Source organism: Carcharhinus amblyrhynchos, chromosome 2, assembly GCF_965287045.1.
Source record: "Carcharhinus amblyrhynchos chromosome 2, sCarAmb.v2.hapA, whole genome shotgun sequence".
NCBI classification, from domain to species: Eukaryota; Metazoa; Chordata; class Chondrichthyes; order Carcharhiniformes; family Carcharhinidae; genus Carcharhinus; species Carcharhinus amblyrhynchos.
Window position 1 is genome coordinate 81,593,970 of NC_137325.1, and position 27,733 is coordinate 81,621,702.

General features: G+C 41.5%; 1 protein-coding gene across 1 annotated transcript in view; it reads left to right on the top strand.

Annotated features, from left to right (window-relative positions):
• Positions 1–27,733, top strand: part of elp2 (elongator acetyltransferase complex subunit 2) — a 146,531-nt gene that overhangs the window by 55,749 nt on the left and 63,049 nt on the right. The window contains exons 11-14 of the mRNA XM_080208010.1: positions 8,710–8,841; positions 12,131–12,280; positions 16,052–16,243; positions 22,221–22,290. Coding sequence (XP_080064136.1) covers positions 8,710–8,841; positions 12,131–12,280; positions 16,052–16,243; positions 22,221–22,290 — 544 coding nt within the window. The remainder of the gene's footprint in view (positions 1–8,709; positions 8,842–12,130; positions 12,281–16,051; positions 16,244–22,220; positions 22,291–27,733) is intronic.

Consider the following 27,733-nt stretch of genomic DNA (forward strand, 5'->3'; position numbering starts at 1 on the left):
TGGCTGACTGGCAAATGGATTATGATTGGTAGAGGCATGCACTGGAAGCTATGCATATTACTACATAGGGCCCTGTTCTTTGCAGACAGAAAGAAATTGTATAATTGTGCCTGTTTAAACTAAACAAAGTAAGTGAGAACCATTCACTCGTTCATTCCCCAGTGCAATTTCTTGACCAATCAGTCAAGCTGTCTGGTTTAAATTTCAAACAAGTTACTTGACAATTAACTGTTAGTCACCATCAACTGGTATATTCTGTGTAATGACAATACCTCTACCATTCAGAGTCCATGTGCCAACCAATCAGTACTCTGTTCTAAATTGTTCCTTTTACATTTCATATTTTTGCTAATTGTTCTGATGGGTGCTAAATGAAAAGCTTTAACAAAAAATATATTTTTTTCAGCAGTTTTTCTGATTTCTTTCTCTCCCTATAGAGGACCATAGAACATTTTTATGTGGCTAAAGATACTGTACAATTTTAAGTTTTTTTTTGAGCTCAGACGAAATCTATGAAGTAAATCTGTTGTCAGTTTTGATAGCATTCATGAAGCAAACTTCTTCAAGTAGGTCATGATAGTTTAAAAGTAAAGTCAGTATGACTAAAAACCGATGTAGGTCTCCCCTTCCACTCATTAGAAATGTACTTACTGTAATGGAATTGCATGTATTTTTAAAAAGAATTCTAAATTATTCATATTTGGCAAAGCACGCCCTCTGCATGGGAACTGCTGTAATTCTGCTTTAGCAAGACTGGAAATGACATGGGACCTGACTAAGAGATGCTGCAGAACAAGGGAAGGAAATTTTAACATTTACAAAGCAAAAAAATGGAGGAAAATACACAGTAGGTTGTGTAGAAAGGGAAACCTTTATTTCTGGAGTGGCTCGAGCATAAATCTACATGCTATTAGACTAAGCTATAGTATTGAAAGCAGAAGGATTAGAATTGTCGCAGCACTGAAGCAGCAAAATGCATATCAATGAATGATTTATTAACCTATGCATTAGCAATTGCTGCACCCCTTAAAACTTTTCAGACTCCACTTCTCTCTTTTTGTTAGAACATTGCAACCTGAAGTAAATGTAAATTCAGGAACACTATTTTTGGCTTAAGGCTACAGTGGAATAGTTGTTGCAGATCCATGTAGCATGATATTAGCAGTAACCTTAATTTTGTCTTTATTCTTTCATGCGATGTTGGTGCCTGGCTAAGCCAAATATTGTTTTAAAAGGTGCTCAAGGACATCCAGTGACAGTGAAGGTTGTGTTGGTGGGGAACATGCAGTTGACAGTGTTCTCATGCATTTGTTGCTCTAGCAGGTAGGGGTTGCAGTTTTGGGAGATGCTTTTGAAGGAGCCTTGGTGAGCTGCTGAAGTGCATCTTGTAGCTGGTATACACTGCTGTTACTATGCATTGGTAGTGGGAGAGAGAGAGTGTTTTAGCTATTGGATCGGCTGCCATCCAAATGGGCTGATTTGTCCTGTCCTGTCCTTGTGTTGTTGGAGCTGCACTCATTCAGGCAAGTGGAGAGTATTCCATCACATACCTGACTTATACCTCATAGATGTTGGACAGACTTTGGAGAGTCACGAGATGCATTACTGTGCTCAGAATTTTCAACCTTTGATCTGCTTTTGTAGCCACACTATTTATGTAGCTGGTGCCAGGCAATGACCTATTTCTGGTCATTGGACACTCCTTGGATGTTAGTGTGAAATTCAGCAATGGTAATGCCATTGAATGTCAAGGGAGAAAGTCAGATTCTCGCTTGTTGGAGATGATCATTGCCTGGCACTTGTATGCAAATGTCACTCACCGCTTATCAGCCCAGACCTAAATGTTGTCCAGGCCTTGCTGCATATAGGCACAGACTGCTTCTTTATGCACAGATCAGTGAATGCTGCAGAAAATAGTGCAGTGATCAGCAAATACTTCAATTTCTGTCCTTATGATAGTTTTGTGGCTGGATTGGAATAGCTAGTTCTGGAGCATAGAACTCCAGTACTATTGTCAGGACCTTGTCAGGGCCCGTAGCATTTGCAGTGTTCAATACCATCAGTGATTTCTTTTTATCACATGGAGTGAATCGAATTAGCTGAAGATTGGCATCTGTGATGCTCAGGACCCCGGCAGGAGGCCGAAGTGGATTATCTGCTCAGCATTTCACACTGAAGATAGTTCCAATTGCTTTAGCCTTTTCTTTTGCACAAATGTGCTGGACTACCCCGTCGTTGAGAATGTGCCTCCCCGTTCTCCAGTTAGTTGTTTAATTGTTCGCCGCCATTCATAACAGGGGTTAACATGGCTGCAGAGCTTTGACCTGATCTATTGATTGTGGGATGGTTTAGCTTTGTCTTTCACATGCTGTTTCCACATGTAGTCCTGTGTCGTAACATCACCACGGTGACACCTCATTTTTAAGTATTCCTTGTGCTGTTTCTGGTGTGGCACTTTTCATGGAACCAGGTTTGATCTCTTGATGATAATGATAGGTTGAAGGATATATCAGTCAATGAATTTACAGGTTGTTGTTGAATGCAAATTTGCTGTGGCTGATGGCTCACAGAGCCTCATGAATGTCCAGTTTTGAGATGCTAGAACTGTTCTGAATGTATCCCATTTCACATGGTGATACTGCTCCTTCATTTGGAGAGCTTTGTATGGATGTCAGACTTGGACCTTTGACATGTGGGTTTGGAGGAGAATGGAAAGGATCTATTGGACAGAAAAAGTAACATGCTGACGTGCTCTGGAGAGTGAACAAACAAAGTAATTTATTGAGTGTAATTAGGAACAGGGAGAGTCTGGCTAGAGCACATCTTAAGAGGAACCAGAGTGGCAAGAAATGTTATGGAGTGAAGGATTCAAAGAAAAACAGAAGAAGAAGATGGAAGTTGAATCTTGTCATCCCAAGATTCAACTTTCATCTTCTTCTGTTTTTTTCTTGAAAATTGAAGGAAGCGTTTAGCAAATGAAAAGACTCGCACAGGATAGAGAGAAGTATGGAAAAACTACTGTAAGCCAAGGAATTGCCTTTGGGCAGAATATTGATGATGATATACCACACAAGATGGAGAAAGGGTGCTCAGTGTGAAGGAGAGACTTTATTTTAACAAGGACTGTGCAGTTAGGACGTGCTAAAGGATGAATTATGAGGATAGATTGCTTAGACTAGGCTTGCTCACTCAAAGATAGAAAGCGAAGGAGTGATCCAATTGAGCAGTTTAAGATGATTAAAAATTTTAATGGGATAGGTAGAAACTATTTCCTCCAGAACAAGATTCATGTTAACCAGATTGGGATGATTTTTGAAAACACTTATTAATGCAAAGGGGAGTGGACATCTGAAACTTTCCCTCAAAATGCTATGGATGCTGGCCAAATGAAAGGTTCAAAACTGCTAGATTTTATTTTGGTAACCACATGAGAGACAGAGCAAAGATAGGTGAATGAAGCTGCCATATTGATCAACCATGATCTCATTGAACAGTGGAACAGTCTCAAGGAACTGAATGTCTGACTCATGCCTTTGTTAATATATTTCTTAATTTTTCATGTTTTGCTTATTTCAGGAAAAAAATTACTTTGGCTATTTAATGTCAAATTTAAACACTCCCAAGGTGAAGTATAGAATATAAATCTGTCATGGTTTTAAGAAATGTTTACTATGAAATTATACTGAAGTGATGCAGCATGCAGTTTGAGTTATGTTTATTTATCTGAATGACGTTAGCTCAATAAATGACACCTGTGTGTCTTAAAGCCAGATGGAAAACAAAATTCTCCCCTTCAATTTCTATTGTGAGGAGAAGTGTTGGTTGTTACAATTTAAAAACGTTTTCATACCAGGATTCTGATTGTTCTGCCTGGAGACCTTTATTTCAGCAGTGTCAGCATTATTGAAGTCCTCCTGAAATAATGCGCCAGAGCAGTTACCCATTCATTGTTACTATCATCAATTTAAACCCACTTGCCCTGGATGAGTGCTGTTCCAACACTCTTCAAGCTTGATACCATCCAGTACAAAACAGTCCACTTGATTGGCACCCCATCCATCACCTTCAACATTCATTCCCTCCACTATCACAGTGGCAGCAGTATGTATCATCTACACAATGCACTGCAACAGCTCACTAAGGCTTTGTCAAAGCACTTTTTTTTTTATTCGTTTGAGGGATGTGGGTATTGCCATCTAGGCCAGTATTTAGGCCCATCCCTAGTTACCCCTACGAAGGCAGTGGTGAACTGCTCCAAACCCATGACCTTTAGTGCACTGGAGGACAACAGAAGGGATGCAGTCCCATTGCCTGCAAGTTCTTCTTCAAGTCACACACAATCCTGACTTGGAGCTCAACTGCCATTCTATCACAGTCGCTGAGTCAAAATCCTGGAACTCCATCCCTGTCAGCACTTGTGGGTGTTCCTACACCACATGGTCTTCAGCAGTTCAAGGAGGCAGCACACCACTACTTTCTCATGGACAGTTAGGAACAGACAATAAATGCTGGTCTAACCAGCAATGTCTATACCTCATCAACAAATAAAAGATACATTCTGTAAAAACAAATTGGTGACATTGCAGCTTCTTTCAATGGTTTATAGTTTGTTAGGTATTAGAATTGACTAGGAGGACAATTGTTTGCAGTTTTATTTTGCTGCCGGTTATTGTACTACTCTAACTTACACAAAAATGTTAAAGGGTAGTCAAATATGGAACAACCACTGAGCTATTCCTTGAATTGGTATGGATATTGCACTCTATTCATGGCTTCCAAAGTGATGAATTGTAGTTCTCAGTAACACCATTTTGGAAAGGCAGATGCTTAGTTCTACTCCTTTGAGAAAAACCAGGAATGAGTTAGACTATTTTTGGCAATCTTGTTCTTGGAAGTTTGTTTACCTACTTTTTTGTTAGACATAGTGAAGGAGGGATTTTAATTTGGTAGATGAGAGAACAGTAAGAGAAACATGAATCCTATGCAAAATGAAGAACTTCATTAGCAGATGTAGAAAGGATTGGGGTATGGTTATATGCAAGATTCATTGAAGTTATTGGAGGTAGTAATAGCCACTTCAGACTTCGCAGAATTTATAATTTACAGTAGAAAATCGTGGGCTTTCACAGTTGCCTTATTTCGCTACCCGCAATCTGGACAAAATTGAGAATGTTTAAACAACTTTCTTCTTGTCATCTTTCTCGTTTTTGTAGTTTTGCAGATCAGAAAGCACCCATCTATTCGAATCCCATTTTCCAGCACTTAGTCTGCAGCCTTGTATGCCATGACATTTCAAGTGCTCACCTAACTGCTTCTTAAATGTTGTGAGGGTTTCCACATATACCACCCTTTCAGGCAGAGTTCCAAATTCCCACTTCCTCTTGAGTGAAAAAGCTTTTCCTCAAATCCCCTGCTCATTACTTTAAATCTATGCCCTCACTGGGGATGGTGTTAGGATGTCAGTTTTCCTTTGTTATCATGCCCAGCTAGCTATTATTTATTTATTAGGCTTGCTGGAGAATGTTAGCAGGGGGAATGACAGCCAAACCTATTCCTGTTGCCAGCTAACACTTAGCGACACGAAGTCCAAACTGACATTTGATAGTGACCAGATACATGAACCGTGCCATAACCTGAATAGGATCAGTTAATCCAGCACAGACTAGGGGTCAAATTCAAGACCTTCCTTGTCTGTATGACTCATCTACTCCCTGGAGCAACTTGCTGAATTATTAAGAGATTTGTATGTTGCATGTACTATGAGTGTGTAAAGATAAATACAAATTGACAAAACTACAAAATCTCTCTGAAAATACAATGCATAAATAAAACATTTTGAAAATGAAATGCGCACACAATCTGGTGTTGTTTGCTCCTTGATAACTTAAGTTGAATACCCTAGCTAAAACTAAGTGAAAATATTGAGCCCAATTTAAAAAAGAACTGCATGAATGTTGCAACATAACTAAATTAAATATTGAAAATAAGTTGATGCAAAAATTAATAAAATCTAAATCTTGCTATAGCTATCGATTCCAATTTTCTAACCCCATTCAACCAACTCCATCACACAGGTAAAACACAAGGCATATATTACTTTTTTAATTTAGCCTTCGTATAGTGAAACGTTAGCAAAAAGCAGGGAGGAATATGGAATGTCAAGAGCTTGAATAAACTAAAAATTTTTAAATCGAATGCAATAAAGATGAAACAAGCTTGGATGAAATAAAGTTTGAAGGATTGAATGAAAGGAATTGATAAGAGTGCAGCTGTATGAGGGAGTTGAGCTTGGAAGCATTAGCTCATTATGTTACACTGTCATGGGATGATTGTTTTGGGAAGTAACTTTTAAAAAAAACATTATGCATCTGCTTCTTAATACACTTGAAGGACATAAAATATTGTCGTGAGATGGAGGAAATCTACCTCTACAGTATATACGTCTTTGCTCAGCTGAAGAGAAAACCTCCCAGCATAAAATTTGATATGTTATTTGGTAGATGTGCATCTGCTGCACCTAAGATGTTGACTTCATCATCACAGTTTTCTTTTTCTTTACCAGACATAATGTAAGAAAAAATCACTTATCTACTGGGCTGTGTTTTACATTTTGGCTTGGGGTGAGAGAGAAAGAACGAAAAGTGAGTGGACCATTCACTCCTGCCTGTCATTTCAGATTATTGTGTGGCCGATTAGCAACCACCCTGCAAGAAAGAGGCCAGTTAATGGTTCAAGGGGTGCCTTCGTGCCCAATCAGGAGAGAAGTCCAGGATGACGTACAGAAAAGGAGTATTTGCCAATTTAAACCCATCCCTTGCTATCTGTCTTTATTTCTCATCAAAGGCTCAATAAGAGTCAATAAATGATGTTAGAAAAACATGCAGATGCTGCCACCTTCACCAGCAGAATCTGATATTACATGTAGCCATTTGATTGAATTTGAATTATTATTGTCACATGTATTAGCATACAGTGAAAACTACTGTTTCTTGCACACCCTACAAAGCATACCGTTCATAGAGAAGGAAATGAGGGAGTGCAGAAAGTAGTGTTACAGTCATAGCTAGAGTGTAGAGAAAGATCAACATAACGCAATGCAAGTCCATTCAAAAGTCTGATGGCTGCAGGGAAGAACTGTTCTTGAATCGGTCGGTACGTGACCTCAGACTTTTGTATCTTTTTCCTGATGGAAGAAGGTGGAAGAGAGAATATCCAAGGTGCATGGGGTCTTTAATTATGCTGGCTGTTTTGCTGAGGCGGCGGAAAATGTAGACAGAGTCAGTGGATGGGAGGCTGGTTTGTGAAATGGATTGGGCTACATTCACAACCTTTTGCAGTTTTTGCGATCTTGGGCAGAGCAAGAGCTATACCAAGCTGTGATACAACCAGAAAGAATGCTTTCTACGGTGCATCTGTAAAAGTTGGTGAGAGTCATAGCTGCATAGCTGACATGCTAAATTTCCTTAGCCTTCTGAGAACGTAGAGGCATTTGTGGCTTTCTTAACTATAGTGTCGGTATCAGGGGACCAGGACAAGGTCGTTGGTGATGTGGACACCTAAAAACCTGAAACTCTTGACCCTTTCTACTTGGTCCCTGTTGATGTAGACAGGGGCATGTTCTCATCTATGCTTCCTGAAGCCGATGACAATCTCCTTCATTTTGTTGACATTAAGGGAGAGACTATTGTTACCACATCAGTTCACCAGATTCTCTATCTCATTCCTGTACTCCGTCTCGTCATTGTTTGAGATTTGTCCCACTACATTGGTATCATCAGCAAACTTGAAAATCAAATTGGAGGGGAATTTGGCCACACAGTCATGGGTGTATAAGGAGTATAATAGAGGGCTGAGAACACAGCGTTGTGGGGCACCACTGTTGAGGATGATTGTGAAAGAGGTGCTGTTAGCTATCCTTACTGATTGTGGTCTGTGGATTAGGAAGTTCAGGATCCAGTTGGAGAGGAAGGTGCCGAGGTCCAGGCCACAAGAGTTTGAGATGAATTTCATGGAAATAATCGTGTTAAAGACTGAGCTGTAATCAATAAATAGGAGTCTGATATAGATGTCTTTCTTACCTGAGTGTTCCAGGGTTGAGTTAAGGGCCAGGTTGATGGCGTCTGCTGTGGACCTGTTGCAGCGGTAGGCAAACTGTAGTGGATCCAGGTTTTCCAGGAGGCTGGAATTGATTCGTCCCATGAGTAGCCTTTCAAATGATCACTTTATAATGATGGATGTCAGAGCCACTGGACAATAGTCATTGAGGCATGCTGCTTAGTCCTGATGGCAAGTCATTTTTTTCTGCCCTTGTGCCACGTCATCTGCTGTAAAGAACTCCCACTCTCTTGCCTAAATAATGTAGCATGCAATGAAAATCTCCAAACAATTAGCTCTTTGAATAAGCTATTAAGCTTGTTAATATGGATTTTAAAATAGCAGATGGGTTTCAGTGTGCACTCCCCCTGGCCTTGCACAGTGTTGGAGATTGGCATGATGGCATTATATTTCCTGACCCATAATCATTTCATTGCATTTCACGTTTGTGCAGGGATTTGTAGATATAAACTCCTGCACCTTGTTTACTGTACCACCATTTTTGTTATTTTGTTAGAGGTACATATCTGCATTAAATAAGTTTTAGTGTACCTTTTTGATCCCATATTTGCGCTTGGATGGGAACTTAAAATGTTCTCTTCTACTTGTTTCCAGGTTCGTGTTGGAGAAGTGGGTGGAAATACATTGGGATTCTATGGCTGTCAGTTTAGTCCAGATGGATTGATGATATTAGCTCACGCATTCCATGGAGCTCTTCACCTCTGGTCTCAGGACAAATTTAAGAAGGTAAACTTGGAGTTATTTTTTGAAAATGGTGCACCTTCAAACCAATTTCTGCTCAGAATTCTTAATGTTAAAATTTGATTCCCTATTAGGATAGCAATGGTAAGAAATGCAATTGTATTTTGCACTATTGTGTTAGATTTTTAAATAGAGGTTAATTTCTTGTAAAGTACTTTTATAAAATTCATTCTTGGGTTTTGGATGTCACCAGCTATGCCAACGTTGATTGTCCATCCCTAATTGACTTTGAGAAGGTGATGAGCTGTCTTCTTGAATTGCTGCAGTCCATTTGATGTAGATACTCCCAGATGCTGTTAGGGAAGGACTTCTAGGATTTTGACAATTAGAATGGGGGTGGCTTGGAGGGAAACCTGGTAGTGGTGTTCCCATACATCTGCTGCCCATGTCCTTCTCAATGGTAGTGGTTGAGGGTTTGGAAGGTATTGTCTAAGGAACCTTGGTGAATTCCTGCAGTGCAACAAAGTACTATTACATTGATCACGAGTCATCAAACATTGAAGTCAGAGTTGTTTGAACCTTGGAACAGAGCACTGAACTAAGGGTAAAAAGATGGGATTTATATTTTTATTTGAAACTTCAGGCTGCCATCTGTTGCTTTTCTGGAATACCATTTGAATCTTTCCCATTTCAATGATATGCTTAATTATAATGAAGCATCTTATGAGGGGCTTGGCTCAGTAGGGTGAAGTGTTATTTTTGGATATCAAACGCTGATACTCTTAGTGCCAAGAAAACATTGGCAACTGTCATGTATAAGCCTTTAATCCCAAGAAAGTGGTAGAGGGTGGATTTATACTGAAGCTTGAGGCGCTAATCCAAGTAATGTGGAGAGCTGGACTAAAATGATGATTTGGAGCTCGAGAAACCAGATGGGGAATTTGAAACATTCTGCAAAATAATCCACTAAGTATATCTGCTGGAGTTGCCAGATCCGACCTCAAGGTAACCCATAACGTGCATGTGAAATATGTGTATTTGCTTCAACAAAGTGGGCAGGATTTTATGGCCTTGCTCGGGCGAGATCGTAAATTCACGCCAGGTCAACAGAGATTTCCATTGTCGGACCTTCATCCATTCCAATTCCATGGCGGGCGATGTGGTAGAGTTCCGGCCAATGTTTCTGCCATTTCGCAAAACTTTGAGCCTTTGCCAAAGCTTCTTTTACAAATTTCCAAGTGTCAGAAATATAATTGCTTTGGAAGCAGTTCCAACATATGTGTTCCTACCATCAAAACAAAACCAAGAATTGTGGCCAACATTAAACCATCTTAGATTTCTGTAAGGTTGTTTCTCAAAGTGAACTGCCAGTTGGTTCAGGCTTCAAGAGTATTCTTTGTCAGGATGTACCAAAGCACCTCACTACTATGGTTAATTTGTCCAAGGTGCAGTCTTTCTGATGCAACACTAAACCAAAGACCTGTTTTGATGTCTCAGAAGGATTTAGAAGATCTTGTGCTATTATTCTCAGAGGAACCTGCACATTCTTGTGGCATCCTGCCGAATATCTGTCCCTCATTGCTAACAATAGGAACTTGGTTGGTCTTTTTGTGTCATTACTGTCTGTTGGACCTTGCTCTGTGCAGATTTACTGGAGGGTGTCTCTACCTTATAATGATGACTGAACTTAAAAGGTCCTTAATTTGTTTATAACTCTGCAGCATCTTGTGAACATGAATGCATGTTCTTTCCTCCTTTTTTCCTTCTTTCCCTTGCTCCTTTTAAAAGTAAAGTATTAGAGGAACAATTGCTCCCTCTCCCAGGCCTAATAATGTGCCTCATTTCCAACCTATGAACAGTTTAACTAATACATTCATGAGGACTTTTGTTTCTTTCCACCAAGTCTTACTTCTGTTATTGTAGTTAGACATGGCTAATTCTCATTAATTAGTTTCAGGCTGTGCACTCCTAGGCCTCAAGAAACAGCCATAAAGCAACAGGAAATTTACTAATTAGAGGAGAGGAAATAGTCAAAAATATAAAGCAAAAGAGAATGTCAATAAACTTTATTCCTGCATTCAGAAAGAGCTTGTCGTATCTTATTAAGGAATTCACTCTGAATTACACCATTAATATTTCCCGTACATAGTTTAAAAAATTGCAAGATTTTATGAGCTTTTTTTCTCCTTGACACAGAGTTCCTTTCAAAAATGGTGGTCCTTGTAACTGTTAAGTATCTTATTTCCAAAAATCTTTTTTGAGAATTTTACATATTTACTGAATTATTAGAATGTGAAATGTTTGTGGATGATGTGTGTGAATAATGGCCCTGATATTTCTGGGGAGGAGGTAAGCAAAACTTGGAAATTCCAGAAACACTGGAGGTCCTGGTGAAGCTAATACCAGAATCTCTTGTTTTGACTTGTTTCCTGCCTGGCAACTGACCAGATTAGCTGGCTGGAAAGTCGATGTTAAAAGGTTATAGCAGGAACCTGATTCCTGAAATGGGAGAAGCACAGGTTAGTGTGATGACAGTCAAGAGGAGGGCGCTGGCAGGCATTGTTTAAAGTGGGGCTTGGCTGATTGTTGCAGGTTTGTTTGAGGGAGCACCCTTGCTTCTCCAGGTGCACAAGACACTCTCATTACTTTTCCCAGCGTGTTAAATTCAAATTGCTGCCAAAATATCAGGAACAGAGCCTCATTTACATATTATAACGATGGATCACCCCTTTCAGATTGAGTTACTCAAGAGCTGCAACTCAGCTTGTTTGTGGCATGGTTGGGTTTCGTAAATTTCTCAATCTAACTCCCCAGTTCCTTTGTGTCCTGGTGGGTGGGAAGTGTTAAATTATTCCCAATTACCCTTCTAAGAATAATTTGATGTAGTGTGTTAAATTGATCAAGGTTTATCTCGAATGGGAGTGAAATGAAAATACTCTACAATTGCCTGAGACTTGCAAAATTTCTCACTCTGAAAAAAATCTACAAAAAGCTGATCGAACAGGTACAATTCAACATCAACCAATTAAAACTGGACAGATGAAAAATGTGGGTTATTTTAGTTGCTTATTCAATGATTATTTCCTATTTCACCTTTTTTTTGTTTTTTCCATTTTTGCAAACTGGAAATAAAAGTATTTTTAACCATTAAAAGCTGATGTGTTGCATGTACTATTTTTATTGTGAGGGAAATCACTTTCTGATGTTGCAAAATCTGAATTGAAAGGATTAAGTATGGATATTTAATATTAATATATGCTTTCCCTGTAAGTGGTGGTTTGTGCTTAACCTGCATTATCAGACTGACACTTGTTCCAATTTCGAATGCTTTAAGGGAGAATGGCGACCAGAAGTTGTACTTTCGGGACATTTTGGTTCTGTACAAGACTTGATCTGGGATCCTAAAGGAGAGTTTATCTTGAGTGTTGGCTCAGATCAGACAACAAGATTATTTGCTCCTTGGAGAAGAACAGGACACAAACAGGTAATCAGTGTGACACTAAGCAACATCAAATGTGGATGTGGTTAGAATGTTTGCAACAAAATAGTCTGCAAAAACGAATGACTCTGGTTAGCTGGGATAGATCAGAGAAGCTGGGACTATTTTGTTTTAAAGAGAAGGTTAACAGAAGATTTGCTGTTGTGAGGGGGTCTAAACAGAGAACAGAGAGACTCTTCCCGTTGGAAGGGTTATGAACTGGAGGACACAGATTTAAGGTGATTAGCACAAGAACCATTGGGAACAGTCATATGCGATGAGTGGTTACAATGTGAACTGAAGACTTGAGACTCCATCATGATTTTCAAAAGGAAATTGGAAGAGAAAAGAAAGTTCAGAGCAATGGGGAAATTACAGTTTATTGGGACGAGAACTAAAAGACAACATTCTGCGCTGAAAAATTGATGAAAATTGAATTGGTTAGGATTATATTAGCTAGAAAAATGAGGGGAATCTCATACTATCAGGATAGGTGCAGGGAGAATGTGCCGATGTTGGGCGAGTCCAGAACCAGGGGTCAAGATCTAAAGGACTGAGATGAGGAAAACTCTTTACCTAGAGAGTGGTAAGCTTGTGGAATTCACTACCCAGAAAGTAGTTGAGGCCAAAACATTGTATGTTTTCAAGAAGATGGAGTTAGATGTAGGTTTTGAGGTGAAGGGGATCATAGGATTTAAGGGGAAGTCAGGCTCAGGCTATTGATTCGGTTGATCAGCCATGATCATAATGAATGGTGAAGAAGCCTCGAAGGGCTGAATAACCGACTGTTCCTATTTTCTATGGCCACAATTCTTCCAAATTGGAACGAAGTGCCCACGTGAGGGATTATCTGCTGACGATTAGCAGTGTCTATCAGATGGGATTCTCCTAATTTATTCATAGCGGACAAACCGCCAGCCAGCCCTGCTGCTCAGAGACTGGGCCGTCATTTTTAAATGGTGGCCTGATCTTGGTATCCATTTACTGCCCCCCACACTCCCTCCCAAAAGATGAACTGGTGCCCTCCCCTCCCTCTTCAGTTGACCAGGGGAGCACCACTAACTGCTCACCAAAGAGGGACATCCTTCTCCGCACCCACAAATAATAGGTGACCACTCAGCCTCCCTTCAACCTCACACCCCACTCAGGCCCTATCAGATCCCCCACTCTGCCTCCCTTCAGGCCAAGCACCTAGGCAGTACCAACAGTGCACTGACACCATGGCCTAGTGCTTTAGGCCCCAAGAGGGCTCGAGGAGGTAGGTCCAGTGGCCATTTGCCTCTAAACTGGACTGCCCCTTCCAGCCTTGGCAGATCTAAAGATTGCCCTGACATGGTGATTTCAGACAGTCCTGTGATCAATTTCTGCATTCTTGCCTGTCAGCTGTAAAAAATCTGACGTGGCCAAGACACTTTAACCTCCATGCCCCTGGTCACTTGGCAGGATTTTTAAATCTTACCATACTATAGCAGAGATTTTCTTTCACCCTCTCAGAAGCTGCAAGTGAGAGCAGACCCCTTTGAAGCCCTCTGACAGAGAAGAGATGGCAATTTTACCTGCTTTGGGAGTGATGGTTTCCAGTCTGGCTAACTGTGCACTCAGCCCCAGTGTATGCACACTGCTTTGATTTGAAGTTGCTATGGCTTCCCAGCAAGCTGAAATTGTTGAAACCCTCTACATTGCACTTGAAATTCAACTTGCAGTCCCTCTTAAAATATTTAGCTGTCAGATCAAAGGATTTCTAACATCCTCCATTTCATCTCTTTTTATTCTGATTTCTTCATGGTTGACTGAAGCTGAACTACCCCATTGATCTTGATGGCAGTGTAGACAGAGCCTAATCCTGATTGATAGTCCGTGGTTTAACTACTTCTTTCAAGTGATTTGCAGCTGGCAGCTTAATCTTTGTGCGTGTGGGTGTGGGTGGAGTACGTCCCATTGCCGAGGGATTGATGGATCTTCCTTGACTCTTGAGAGCCTACATGCTTGGTCCTCGCTTGTGAGGACTTGTACTAATGCTTGCCCAGTGCAAATTGATTTTTTGACTGAAATGTCTTTTGAGGTTTCACATATAGGTTTAAAGTTAGGGGGGAGAGATACAAAAGGATCCAGAGGGGCAATTTTCCACACAGAGGGTGGTGTCTGGAGTAACTGTCAGAGGTAGCAGTAGAGGTGGGTAGAATTTTGCCTTTTAAAAAGCATTTGGACAGTTACGTGGATAAGATGGGTATGTTCGAATGAAACCAGTGACAACTTTGTATTGGATGTAATGTGACCAATGGTAATGAGTTGTAAGGGTCAGCTGACCCAGTAAACCATGAAAACAATTACAGAATGATGTGATGGTCAGCTGACTCACTATAAATAAGAACCTGTTGGGAATTGTGGGGAACTTGGATTGGCCCAAGGTGAGGCCCCAAGTTTGGAATAATGAAGTTTCTCTATTAAACCCCTTCTTTGATTTAGAAGTTAGAGTAAGTTTTGTTATATTTTTAAGGTCTGCATTTGAAGAGAAACAGGACATAGAGGGATTTGGGCAAAATGCAGGCAATTGGGACTAGCTTAGTAGCTAAAAAAAAAGGGCGGCGTGGACAAGTTGGGCTGTAGGGCCTTTTTCTATGCTGTAAACCTCTGACTCATAGGCTTGCAGAAAGTTTTGACTTGCTGTTGTGACACATCCCTTCAATTATAACCTGAGAGTTAAAATTGACTGATTTGTCCTCATTATATATTCTCTCCATTCAGTCAAATCAACAGTTGAAGTTATAATGATGAATTGATCTTGAGAAATTATATTCAATGAGCACGCTCTTTTGAGTGTGTTAAAAATCTGCTGGTAATCATTAAAATCTAAACGATGTTAGTATTGGAAAATCAGAACGAATGTTGCACTGGAGTAATCTGTTGAATCCAGTCACTTCAGAGTCAATACTGACATCCTTATTTCTAATATGCCTAAATGACTTGAACACGAGAACTAAATATTAGCTTATTAAATATCTAACCTCATAAAATATTAAAGAACCACAGAGAACAAGATTGCAGGTGGATATTTGGATAAGATTTCTAATGTAACAAACAAGTACTTCATTTAATCCTGGTACATAGTGCAGCTGTGTCAAAATATATATATCAAGTATGCAGTGAATGGAGCTGAAATAGCCCTGAGACAAATAGTAATTATGCTGATTTTCACGTTCAATGTGATGGAGCAGCCTTTAAGAAAAAAAAGCAAATATTAGGATCACTAGCCAAAATAGTCAAATGCAAGTTGATAGAAATTATGTCCAGTTTTTGTTTCTATACCTTTCCTGGAGAGAACAATTTGCTCAAAGTTGCTCCTGACAAAATTAAGACCAACTGTCTGAACACTTCACATAACACAGCTGAACAAAGGTTATTTAAGAGAGGTAAGGGAGATTCAAGGCATCTTGTCTGAAAGGGCATTTAAGAGATTATTGAGGACTGTGTGAAAGGTACCAAGGAATGTAATTTGTAAAGATGATTTCAAAAGGTGGCAGCATATGACTATGGAGGGGAGGAAATAAATAACAAGCAGTAGTGTGAAGTTAGAGGAATGGAAGTTGTGCACTTAGATATGTGACTTGAGAAGATTAATTGTTGCTGGTGAAAATGGTTGGGTACCAGGTGGATGAATTTGACTGGCCAATTGTCTGTTTCTTATCCTTAGCTTATGTTCTTCTCACTCTTCCTGATGCTGACACATTTTAGTTTCAGGTAGTTACTTATGTGGTAACTTGATCTTTTCTCATGTAGGTGACCTGGCATGAAATAGCACGGCCACAGATACATGGATTTGACATGCAGTGCTTAGCTTTAATGGGTCGCTTTCAGTTTGTTTCTGGTGCTGATGAGAAAGTGCTTCGGGTCTTCACTGCCACCAGAAACTTTGTGGAAAATTTCAGTTCCATTACCTGTACCCCACTTGAGGACCTGCTCTCAAAGAGTGTAAGTATACTGAATACTGATTGTCACTTGATACCACAGAACTTGAATACTTCTGGAAAGAAAGACATATCGCTGAAGACTTTTATCTTGCACTCACTAGGATATAAACACAATACCAAATTTCAAACAATCACAGTAGTTTATACTACGGAAGAAAGGAGGGCTGATTGGTTGGCAAGTCCACTCTGAGTTCCCCATTGCTTTCTCCATTGCAATGCCTCAGCCTATCAAAACAGTAGGAACTATCCAAAGTCTCCGATCTAAATCAATGTCAGATAATTGCCTACCGGAAGTTTGAACTTCCCTTGCAATCCTTGTAAAGGGATTTCTGGTGTGTGGTTGTTAGTCTCCAGTGCATCTTCTGGTGGACCTCCTAAGTTTGATCTCCCAGCGATGGGATGTTATGGGTCAAGAAATTGATTGAACAGAAGGAAACAAATAGTTGCTTGTTACAAGAACACTGTAAAGATGGGGAAAATACTTAGTAGAATACTCTAGGGAGAAGGAGTGGGACTTGTATCAGTGTTTCCTTGGAAGTATGTGTGTGCATGGATGCACAGCATCCAGAAGGGTTCTGTGCAAACCAGTCACAAGTTTAAGACATCATGCATGTGCAGCCACACAAAAAAGTTTGAAGGTACTGCACATTGGAATAAACAGGCTGTACGCAACAAAAAAAACTTAGAGGACACAGAAGAGGGTGGCACAGTGTTTAGCACTGCTGCCTCTCAGTGCGAGGGATCCGGATTCATTCCAGCCTCGTGTCACTGTGTGGAGTTTGTATATTCTCCTCGTGGCGATGTGGGTTTCCTCTGGATGCTCTCCTATTTCCTCCCACAGTCCAAAGATGTGTGGGTTAGGTGGTTTGGCCATGCTAAATTGACCCTAGTGTCAGAGGGATTAGTAGGGTAAATATGTGAGTTTACAGGCATAAGGGCTTGGGTAGGACTGTGGTTAGTGCAAACTTGATGGGTCGAATGGCCTCCTTCTGCATTGTAGGAATTCTGATTCTCAATTCTCTTTAAATTGCATCAATAGCTTGTATTCAAATACTCACTGCAAATTAGTGGATGATGCTGAACTAAGAGAAGCAGGAAATTGAGCTGCCAGTTGTGAAGTAAAAAATGAGTAGGACAAAATATTTTTGACTTGTGAAGAACAACAGATATAATTTAACATGTGTAGGTACTTCATGTATGATGAAAAATCAGAGTAGCTAAGAATGAGATGCAGAGAGAAGCAGTAGTGTTAGCGAACAAAATGTTAATTACGTCCAACTGTTGCAGAGCACCAATAAACAGCAGATAAAATTGTGAAATATAGCCAAAGTCGTAGCATAGAAACCGCAAAACTATTGACTATGTGCTGGTCAGGTCACACTTTTGATACTACATCTAGTTCTGGTCAGTAAGGCAAGGGAAGATATTCAAGTACTATTCTTACTGTGCTTTTCTTAAATTCAGTTGCGTTGTGCTGCTGAGCTGAGGTCACACCAAAGAACCGGCGATACCAACAATTCCTACCTGCCATGTGATATCATGGGTCTCTTGAGACTGAGGCAGTCAACATCTCTAGTCTTCTGAACATATGAGCAAAGAGCAGGAGTAGGCTATTCAGGCCACTGAACCTGCTCCAGCATTTAATAAAATCATAAATCTGCACCTCTGATAACCTGTCACCCTCATGTTGCCAATAATCTATCCACCTCTGCCTTAAAAATATTCAAAGGCTCTGCTTTCACCACCTTTTCAGGAAGAGCATTCCAAAGACACTCAGCCCTCTGAGTGAAAGCATTTCATCTTGTCTTTGTTTTAAATCGCTGGCCCCTTAGTTTTGAACTGTGACCCCTAGTCCTAGATTCTCCACAAGAGGAAATATTCTCTCCACACCTACCGTGTCAGGACCCCTTATATGATCTTGCATGATTCAATCATATCACTTCTTACTCTTCTAAACTTCAGCAGATACAAGCTTAGCCTGTCCAATCTTTCCTCATAAGGCAACCCACCCATTCCAGCTGGTAAACCTTCTATGAACTGCTTCCTCAGCATTTACATCCTTCCTTAAATAATGTGACTAATACTCCAAATGTGCCTTGTACAACTGAAGCATAACCTTCCTATTTTTGTATTCTTTTCCACAAATTATAACATTCTGTTAGCTTCAAGACCTTTGAGATATTAGCCATTGTTGCTTTGAAATGGCTCAGAAATTTCTGGTAGCCAGCATGTGACCAGCTGGAGCCACCTTGTCAGTCCAGCAATTGTCCATTTTGAAAAGCACAGAAAATATACGTACATATTTTCTTGCATATCTCGACCAGACATGCCTCTCCCCTTGTGAGAATGAAATTCATTCTATTTAATTTTAAATGGGCTTTCTGGATCAATGGACTTTGTGGTACACTATTTAAAATCAGAAAGAAGGTTTCTGTTTGTCATGCTTCAGGCAGGGCCTGAATCTTTCTTCTCTGGCTTTAATGCGTTAGTTTCTTTCTGGCTGTTTGGCTACAAGGGGCATCTCCCTCACTATTTTCTCTCCTGCTTGAAGATTTCTTTGGTCCCATTTCAGTTTGGGAATGTTTGGAAACTTCACTTCTGGTTGTAGGAGCCTTGTTTGATTTTACTTGAATTGACCTTGCTACTCTTGAGCTACTCTTGTCTGAGGGCTGTGAGAGCCATCCAACCTTTTTCAGTTTCCTGACTTGCCAGCTTTTTGTCCTCTTAGTTTCTTTCAGTTTTTCTGGCTGAATCACAGCCTTTTTTTTGGTCCTGATGGCTTTTCTGGAGACACCTTATTTCTGAGAGGTTCGTTCTGATAGCTGTGTGCACTTTTTTCAGCCTTCTGCCACATGGCAGAGTTTCACTGCTACGAGTTGGGCTGCACAATGTCCGTGGAGTGTTCTGACTTTATGCAATGATTGGGACCTCATCAAGACCATTCCCAGCAATTTAGCTTTTCTCCTCATCTATTTTTGGAATTCCCCCTTTATGTTTGGCTGGTTTAATGTACAGGGCTGGGAACAACTTTGCTACGAGCTAAATCATTCACAAGGTGGAAATCAATTAAAGCCAGTGGCATTCTGAGGACGATCCCCACTGTCACCAAGTCTGGGACCCTGTTGCAATGTAGGATTATCTAGTGGAGAGGGACTGACAGGTATCTCCCTCCCATCCAACTAATCAGTGCTTTAATTTTCAGTAAGGGATAGATTTAGATGTCCTGCTGACAATCATAATTGAGTGTCCTTTGTCTTTTGGAGTAGCATAATGTTGGACTGGTGTAGTAACAGGAAGGATGAAACTCTGATAGCTCTTGTGGATTTTGCCTAGTCCAATCACACCTGATGAAGGATCAGCGCTCTGAAAGTTTGTGCTACCAAATAAACTTGTTGGACTTTAACCTGGTGTTGTGAGACTTTGTGGGAAACCCTGCTAGGCCAACTGACTTAAGAACATAAGAGCATAAGAAATAGGAGCAGGAGTAGGCCATCTAGCCCTTCGAGCCTGCCCCGCCATTCAATAAGATCATGGCTGATTTGTCGCTGCTCAGTTCCACGTTCCCGCTTTCTCCCCATAACCCTTAATTCCCTCTCTTATCAAAAACCCATCAACCCGCATCTTAAAAATATTTAGCGAGGCAGCCTCCACAACTTCAACGGGCAGAGAATTCCAGAGATTCACCACCCTTTGAGTGAAGAAGTTCCTCCTCAACTCCATTCTAAACCGCCCCCCTTTTATCTTGAGGCTGTGCCCCCTAGTCCTACTGTCTTTTTTGAGCAGGAAGAGTCTCTCCACCTCTATCCTATCCATCCCATTCATCATCTTATACGTCTCAATGAGATCTCCCCTCATTCTTCTAAACTCTAACGAGTACAAGCCCAGTTTATTCAGCCTGTCCTCATAGCTCAACCCCCTCAACTCCGGCATCAGCCTAGTAAACCTCCTCTGCACTCCCTCCAAGGCCAAAATATCTTTGCGCAGGTGCAGCGCCCAAAACTGCACACAGTACTCCAGCTGCGGCCTCACCAATGCCCTATACAGCTGCAGCAAGACCTCCCTACTTTTATATTCAATCCCCCTCGCTATGAAGGCCAGCATTCCATTCGCCTTCCTGACCACCTGCTGCACCTGCAAGCTGGGTTTTTGCGACTCATGCACAAGGACCCCGAGGTCCCTCTGCACCGTCGCCTGCTGCAGTTTTTCGCCCCGTAAGTAATAGTCCTTCCTACCATTCTTCCTACCAAAGTGGACCACCTCACACTTGCCAACATTAAATTCCATTTGCCATTTCCTGGCCCATTCGCCCAGCCTATCTAGATCCTTCTGTAGACTCTCCACACCCTCCGCACAATTTGCCGTTCCCCCAATCTTGGTGTCATCAGCAAATTTCGACACCCTACACTCAGTTCCCTCCTCCAGATCATCTATATAAATGGTAAAAAGCTGAGGCCCCAGCACCGACCCCTGGGGCACTCCACTAGTCACCATCCGCCAATCCGAATAGCACCCGTTGACCCCCACTCTCTGCCTCCTATTTGACAACCAATCCTCTATCCACGCTAGCACCCTACCCCCAACTCCATGTCCCTCGACCTTCTGCAATAACCTCTTGTGAGGTACTTTGTCAAACGCCTTCTGAAAATCTAGAAAGACCACATCCACCGGCTCTCGTCTATCCACCACCCTAGACACATCCTCATAGAACTCCAGTAAATTTGTCAGACGCGACTTCCCTTTAATGAAACCGTGCTGCGTCTGCTCTATCAAGCAATTCCCTTCAAGATGCCTCGCAATTTCCTCCTTAATGACAGATTCTAACATTTTACCTACCACAGACGTTAAACTAACCGGCCTATAATTCCCCGCCTTTTGCCTGGCACCCTTCTTGAACAACGGCGTAACATTAGCCATTTTCCAATCATCCGGCACTTCCCCGGAATCCAGCAACGTCTGGAAAATAACCACCAAGGCATCCACTATCACCTCCGCCATTTCTTTCAGAACCCTCGGATGCATTCCATCCGGTCCTGGGGACTTGTCCACAATCAGCCCCTCCAGTCTGTCGAGCACCGCCTCTCTAGTAACAGTAATGTCATTAAGACCCTCCAGTCCTACCACCTTTCCATCGCTAACACCCGGCAAATTATTCACGTCCTCCTCCGTGAAGACAGAAACAAAAAAGTTATTCAATACCTTAGCCATATCCTCATCCCCTACCACTAGGTCCCCTTTCTCATCCTCTAAAAGACCAACATTCACCCTAGCCAGCCTCTTCCTTTTTATATATTTATAAAAACTCTTGCTATCCTTTTTTATATTAAGCGCTAGCCCAGCTTCATAGTTTCTCCTACCCTTCTTTGTCAACTTCTTTGTCAATCTTTGTTGACATTTAAACCTCTCCCAATCCTCTTCTCGCCCACTACTCTTAGCTACTCTAAATTCCTCCGCTTTTAATTTAACACTTTCCTTCACCTCCAACAATCTTCAGCATTTGGGTTCAGATTGGCTTATTTTGTGGCAATGGGAATTTAGTGGCCTCCGGAATTCTCGCCTTGGACAGTGTACAGATTTTTGAAACCTCTTTTGTGGTGCTTTTTCTGGTTTCTGACTTTTTTCTTCTCTACATTACCCTGATTATTCTTCCAGTGCATTGTTTGGAAAGGATCTGCCAGGGTTTATACCTGTCTGCTGTGACTGCTGCACCCCTGTTTGTGAGGATTATTTGCTCCTCTAGATGTATTTGCATGATGGGAAGGCAATTATAAAATTCCTCCGGAGTACCAGCTGATGATCCTGTGAGGCATGATTTGAAAACGTTTTGCCATACAACAGTGCGCTGTGCATAAATAATGGAAATGCCACAGAGATGGAGAATTTTAAACTCCATTAAATATCATCTTTCAGTTTTTGTTTTGTGATGTGGATGCACACTCCATATAAGCTTACTGATTTTTATTTTTATATTTTTATTGCAGGAAAATGATGAAATTCCTGAAGGCGCTAGTGTACCTGCTTTAGGATTGTCAAATAAGGCAGTTTTTCAAGGTATTTTTAAAGAAATTGCTGATCTCTTTTAAGCTGCAACTCTATTTGAAAAAAATTATATGGTGTATTTGACATGTATCATTTACGTATGCTATATTAGTAAGAATCTGTTTTATACAATGAAATCATGACGAGTTTAACTCATTTGACATAAAATTTCAATTATGTTGAAGCTGGAGTACTGTGTGCAGTTTTGGGCGCCGCACCTGCGCAAGGATATTTTGGCCCTGGAGGGAGTGCAGAGGAGGTTTACTAGGCTGATACCGGAGTTGAGGGGGTTGAGCTATGAGGAGAGGCTGAATAAACTAGGCTTGTACTCGTTAGAGTTTAGAAGAATGAGGGGAGATCTCATTGAGACGTATAAGATGATGAATGGGATGGATAGGATAGAGGTGGAAAGACTCTTCCCGCTCAAAAAAGACAGTAGGACTAGGGGGCACAGCCTCAAGATAAAGGGGGGGCGGTTCAGAACGGAGTTGAGGAGGAACTTCTTCACTCAAAGGGTGGTGAATCTCTGGAATTCTCTGCCCGTTGAAGTGGTGGAGGCTGCCTCGCTAAATATTTTTAAGAAGCGGGTTGATGGGTTCTTGATAGGAGAGGGGATTAAGGGTTATGGGGAGAGGGCGGGAAAGTGGAACTGAGCCACGACAGATCAGCCATGATCTTATTGAATGGCGGGGCAGGCTCGAAGGGCCAGATGGCCTACTCCTGCTCCTATTTCTTATGTTCTTATGTTCTTATTCCTGCCGACAGAATAGCAAATCCAATAGAATGATAGCCATGATGGCTATTTGAATGTTTGAATCTAACCTGCAGTAATAAATGGTAGCAGAGGATGGCAAGTTAGCACATTGGTTACCACTGCTGCCTCACAGTGGCAGGGACTCTTGTTCTATTCTGGCCTTGGCTGACTGTGGGAGTTTGCACGTTTTCCCCATGTCTGCATGAGTTTCGACTAGGTTCCCCAGTTTCCTCTCATAGCCCAAAGACGTACAAGATAAGTGGATTGGCCATGCTATATTTCCCTTTAGTGTTCAAAGATATGTAGGTTCGGGGATTAGCAGGGTAAATGCAAGAGTTTAGGGAAATGGTACAGGAGGTGGATCAGAATAAGATGCTCTTTCAGACAGTTGGTGCAGGCTCAATGGGCCAAATGGCCTCCTTCTGCACTTAGAGTTCTATGAGTCTATACATATAACAGTCATACTTATTTCAGCCCTTTAGTCATGTCTATAAATTAGCATTTTTCAGCAGGGCTCATTCCACAAGGTGGAATTGAGAGTGATGTTCATATGTAACTCTCATCCTTTGAGAAATAATTTTCATTAATGCATTTTTCTCCTGTGTTCTGGACCAATTCCAATATCACCACTGGCCTGAGCAAGATCAGGTGTCTCAATGGAAACCAACAATTGAGCTTTGCCTTCTGGCCTTTGAGACTCAGTCTTTCATCTTATGGCCTGCCAATACACTGATTAGTTAAAGGAGTTGTACTGGTAAATTATTCATGCAATCTCCATGTAAAATGTCCTCATAGTCACTGTCAGATTCATTGCCCCTCATCTAGAACCAAAACCTACAATAATGAATAGTCAGCGTGGATTTCACAAAGAAAATCTTGCTTGATCAGCTTTATTAAATTTTTTGAGAAGACAACAGAGAGTAGACAATGATAGTGCAGTAGAGATAATTTATCTGGATTTGCAGAAAGCATTCAATAAGGTGCCCCACAGTAGACTGATGAATAAGGTAAGAGATGTGGAGTCAGGGGACAAGTGACAGAATAGCTTGCCAATTGACTTTAAAACAGAAAGCAGCAAATTGGAGGAAAGGGTAATTCATAGTGACAAGGAGGGAGGATGTGTTCCACAAGGATCTGTGCTCAGACCACTGCTGTTCACAATACAGAAGAGGGCTTCAATAAATTATAAGAAGACATAATAAAGTTGCAGAATTAGCACGTAATTGGCAAGCTAAGTTCAACAAAGATAAATGTGAGATGGTACATTTTGGTAGGAATCATAAGAAGGTCACCTATTACTTGGAAGATACAAGATGGGGTAAAGGATGAAAAGGGCTACTGATGTACCAAAAGTTGCCCCACATGTTAGTAGTAACATGATAAAAAAAAGCAAACCATGCACAAGACTTTAAAGAGGAATTAAATTGAAAGTTAAGGAAGTTATATGAAACTTATATTGAACCTTGATTAGACCATACTTGGAGTACTGTGTGCAGTTCTGTTTGCCATTTTATTATAAAAACGACATAGAGGCACTGGAGAGGGTGCAGAAAAGATTTAGTTGGATGATAGCAGAAACTCATGGACATACATATCAGCAAACGATTGACAGTTCATAAGAAACTGACAGGATAGACTGCTTTTCCCTTGCGGGGTAGTGGTGGGGGAGAGAGGGAGGACAGCTTAGGGGTGACCTACTAAAGATTCTTAAAGCTATGAAAGGTTTTGATAGAATAGAGACAGTGAGAATGCTTCTTCTTTTGAAGAAGAGCAGAATTAGGGGCCATTGATACAAGCTCGTCAACAATAAATATAAGGAATTTGGAAGCCATCACTTCACCTAAGAAGTGATGAGAATGTTAAGTATGCTATTACAGGGAATACATTTCAGGGGAAGCTGAATAATCATACGAAGGAGAAGGATGGTTAAAATAATTGATTTAGATTGGAAAGATATGAAGAGGCCAAGTAAGAACATAAGAAATAGGAGCAGGAGTAGGCCATCCAGCCCTTCGAGCCTGCCCCGCCATTCAATAAGATCATGGCTGATCTGTCGTGGCTCAGTTCCACATTCCCGCCCTCTCCCCATAACCCTTATTCCCCTCTCTTATCAAAAACCCATCAACCTGCGTCTTAAAAATATTTAGTGAGGCAGCCTCCACCACTTCAACGGGCAGAGAATTCCAGAGATTCACCACCCTTTGAGTGAAGAAGTTCTTCCTCAATTCTGTTCTAAACCGCCCCCCCTTTATCTTGAGGCTGTGCCCCCTAGTCCTACTGTCCTTTCTGAGCGGGAAGAGTCTCTCCACCTCTATCCTATCCATCCCATTCATCATCTTATACGTCTCAATGAGATCTCCCCTCATTCTTCTAAACTCTAACGAGTACAAGCCTAATTTATTCAGCCTCTCTTCATAGCTCAACCCCCTCAACTCCGGCATCAGCCTAGTAAACCTCCTCTGCACTCCCTCCAAGGCCAAAATATCCTTGCATAAGTGCGGCGGCCAAAACTGCACACAGTACTCCAGCTGCGGCCTCACCAATGCCCTACTTAGCCGCAACAAGACCTCCCTACTTTTATATTCAATCCCCCTCGCTATGAAGGCCAGCATCCCATTCGCCTTCCTGACCACCTGCTGCACCTGAAAGCTGGGTTTTTGTGACTCATGCACAAGGACCCCGAGGTCCCTCTGCACCGTCGCCTGCTGCAGTTTTTCGCCACGTAAGTAATAATCCTTCCTACCATTATTCCTACCAAAGTGGACCACTTCGCACTTGCCAACATTAAATTCCATTTGCCAGTTCCTGGCCCATTCGCCCAGCCTATCTAGATCCTTCTGTAGACTCTCCACACCCTCCGCGCAATTTGCCGTTCCACCAATCTTGGTGTCATCAGCAAATTTCGACACCATACACTTGGTTCCCTCCTCCAGATCATCTATATAAATTGTAAATAGCTGAGGCCCCAGCACTGACCCCTGGGGCACTCCACTAGTCACCAACCGCCAATCCGAATAGCACCCATAAACACTGGCATAAAATGATCTGTTTCTGTGTATATTCTGAGAAATGTGATGCAAGTAAGCCTCAGTGCAAGGACCACCCAGGGCTCAGAATTAGCCCTGATCCACTTCAACATATATACAAATGACTTGCCAATAACCACAAGCCACGAGTTCATCTATGCTGATGGTGTCTGTTATGCCAATCCTTTGGCTCTCTGGGAGATATCTTTCTTTAATAAGGAGATTACGATATTGATGGACTACTGCAGCACATCACATCTTGTTATGAGGATTTCCAGGCACCAGTCCAGAGACAAAGAAATATTTATTCAAGAATATGCAGGGGAATATCTGTCTCAAAAAATCAATGGTTAAAATAGCCAAGTTTTTCTGCCCCCAAGTATGATCATATTATTCTGGCTAACCCAATGAACAACTGGAGTAGGCCATCTACAGAGAGCTTCTGTAACCATATTATTCTGGCTTTCCCAATTAATCTTAAACTGATATAGACCAGGTAGTGATTTCAAACTTGCAATCTACACTACTGCAGTCCCCTCTTTTGGCCTCTGGCCGTAATACTTATCCAGGGAGCCCGCCCAGGAATGCTGCACCAATGAAGGCACCCAGGGATCCTGCTGGACCACCATGAACATCCTATTTTGGAGTAATAACCTCTTTCCAAAAAATTGTTTGCAATCTCACTCTGGCCTATTCTAAAGCAATAAGAAGTCTTACAACATCAGGTTAAAGTCCAACAGGTTTATTTGATAAGCAAACACCACTAGCTTTTGGAGCACTGCCTCTTCATCAGGTGAGCGGGAGTTCTTTTCACAAACAGGGCATATAAAGGCACAAACACAATTTACAGAATAATGATTGAAATGCGACACACAACAGCGCAGAATCGCTGAGCAAAGACTGATAGCCAAGTTCCGCACACATGAGGACGGCCTCAATAGAGATCTTGGGTTCATGTCACATAAGTACATAAGAATATAAGAAATAGGAGCAGGAGTAGGCCATCTAGCCCTTCGAGCCTGCCCCGCCATTCAATAAGATCATGGCTGATCTGAAGTGGATCAGTTCCACTTTCCCGCTTTCTCCCCATAACCCTTAATTCCCTTGTCTATCAAAAACCTATCTACCCGCGACTTAAATATATTTAGCGAGGTAGCCTCCACCACTTCAACGGGCAGAGAATTCCAGAGATTCACCACCCTTTGAGTGAAGAAGTTCCTCCTCAACTCCGATCTAAACTGCCCGCCTGCCCCCCCCCCCCGCCTTTTCTTGAGGCTGTGCCCTCTAGTCCTGCTTTCCTTTCTAAGTGGGAAGAATCTCTCTACCTCTACCCTATCCATCCCTTTCATTATCTTATACATCTCTATAAGATCTTCCCTCATCCTTCTAAACTCCAAAGAGTACAGACCCAGTCTATTTAGTCTCCCTCCATCTCCGGTATCAGTCTAGTGAACCTCCTCTGCACTCCCTCCAAGGCCAAAATATCCTTGCGCAAGTGCGGCGACCAAAACGGCACACAGTACTCCAGCTGCGGCCTCACCAGTACCCTGTACAGTTGCAGCAAGACCTCTCTGCTTTTATATTCTATCCCCCTCGCTATAAAGGCCAGCATACCATTCGCCTTCTTGATCACCTGCTCATACTATCAAACTATCTGTAATCCCCATGACTTGCC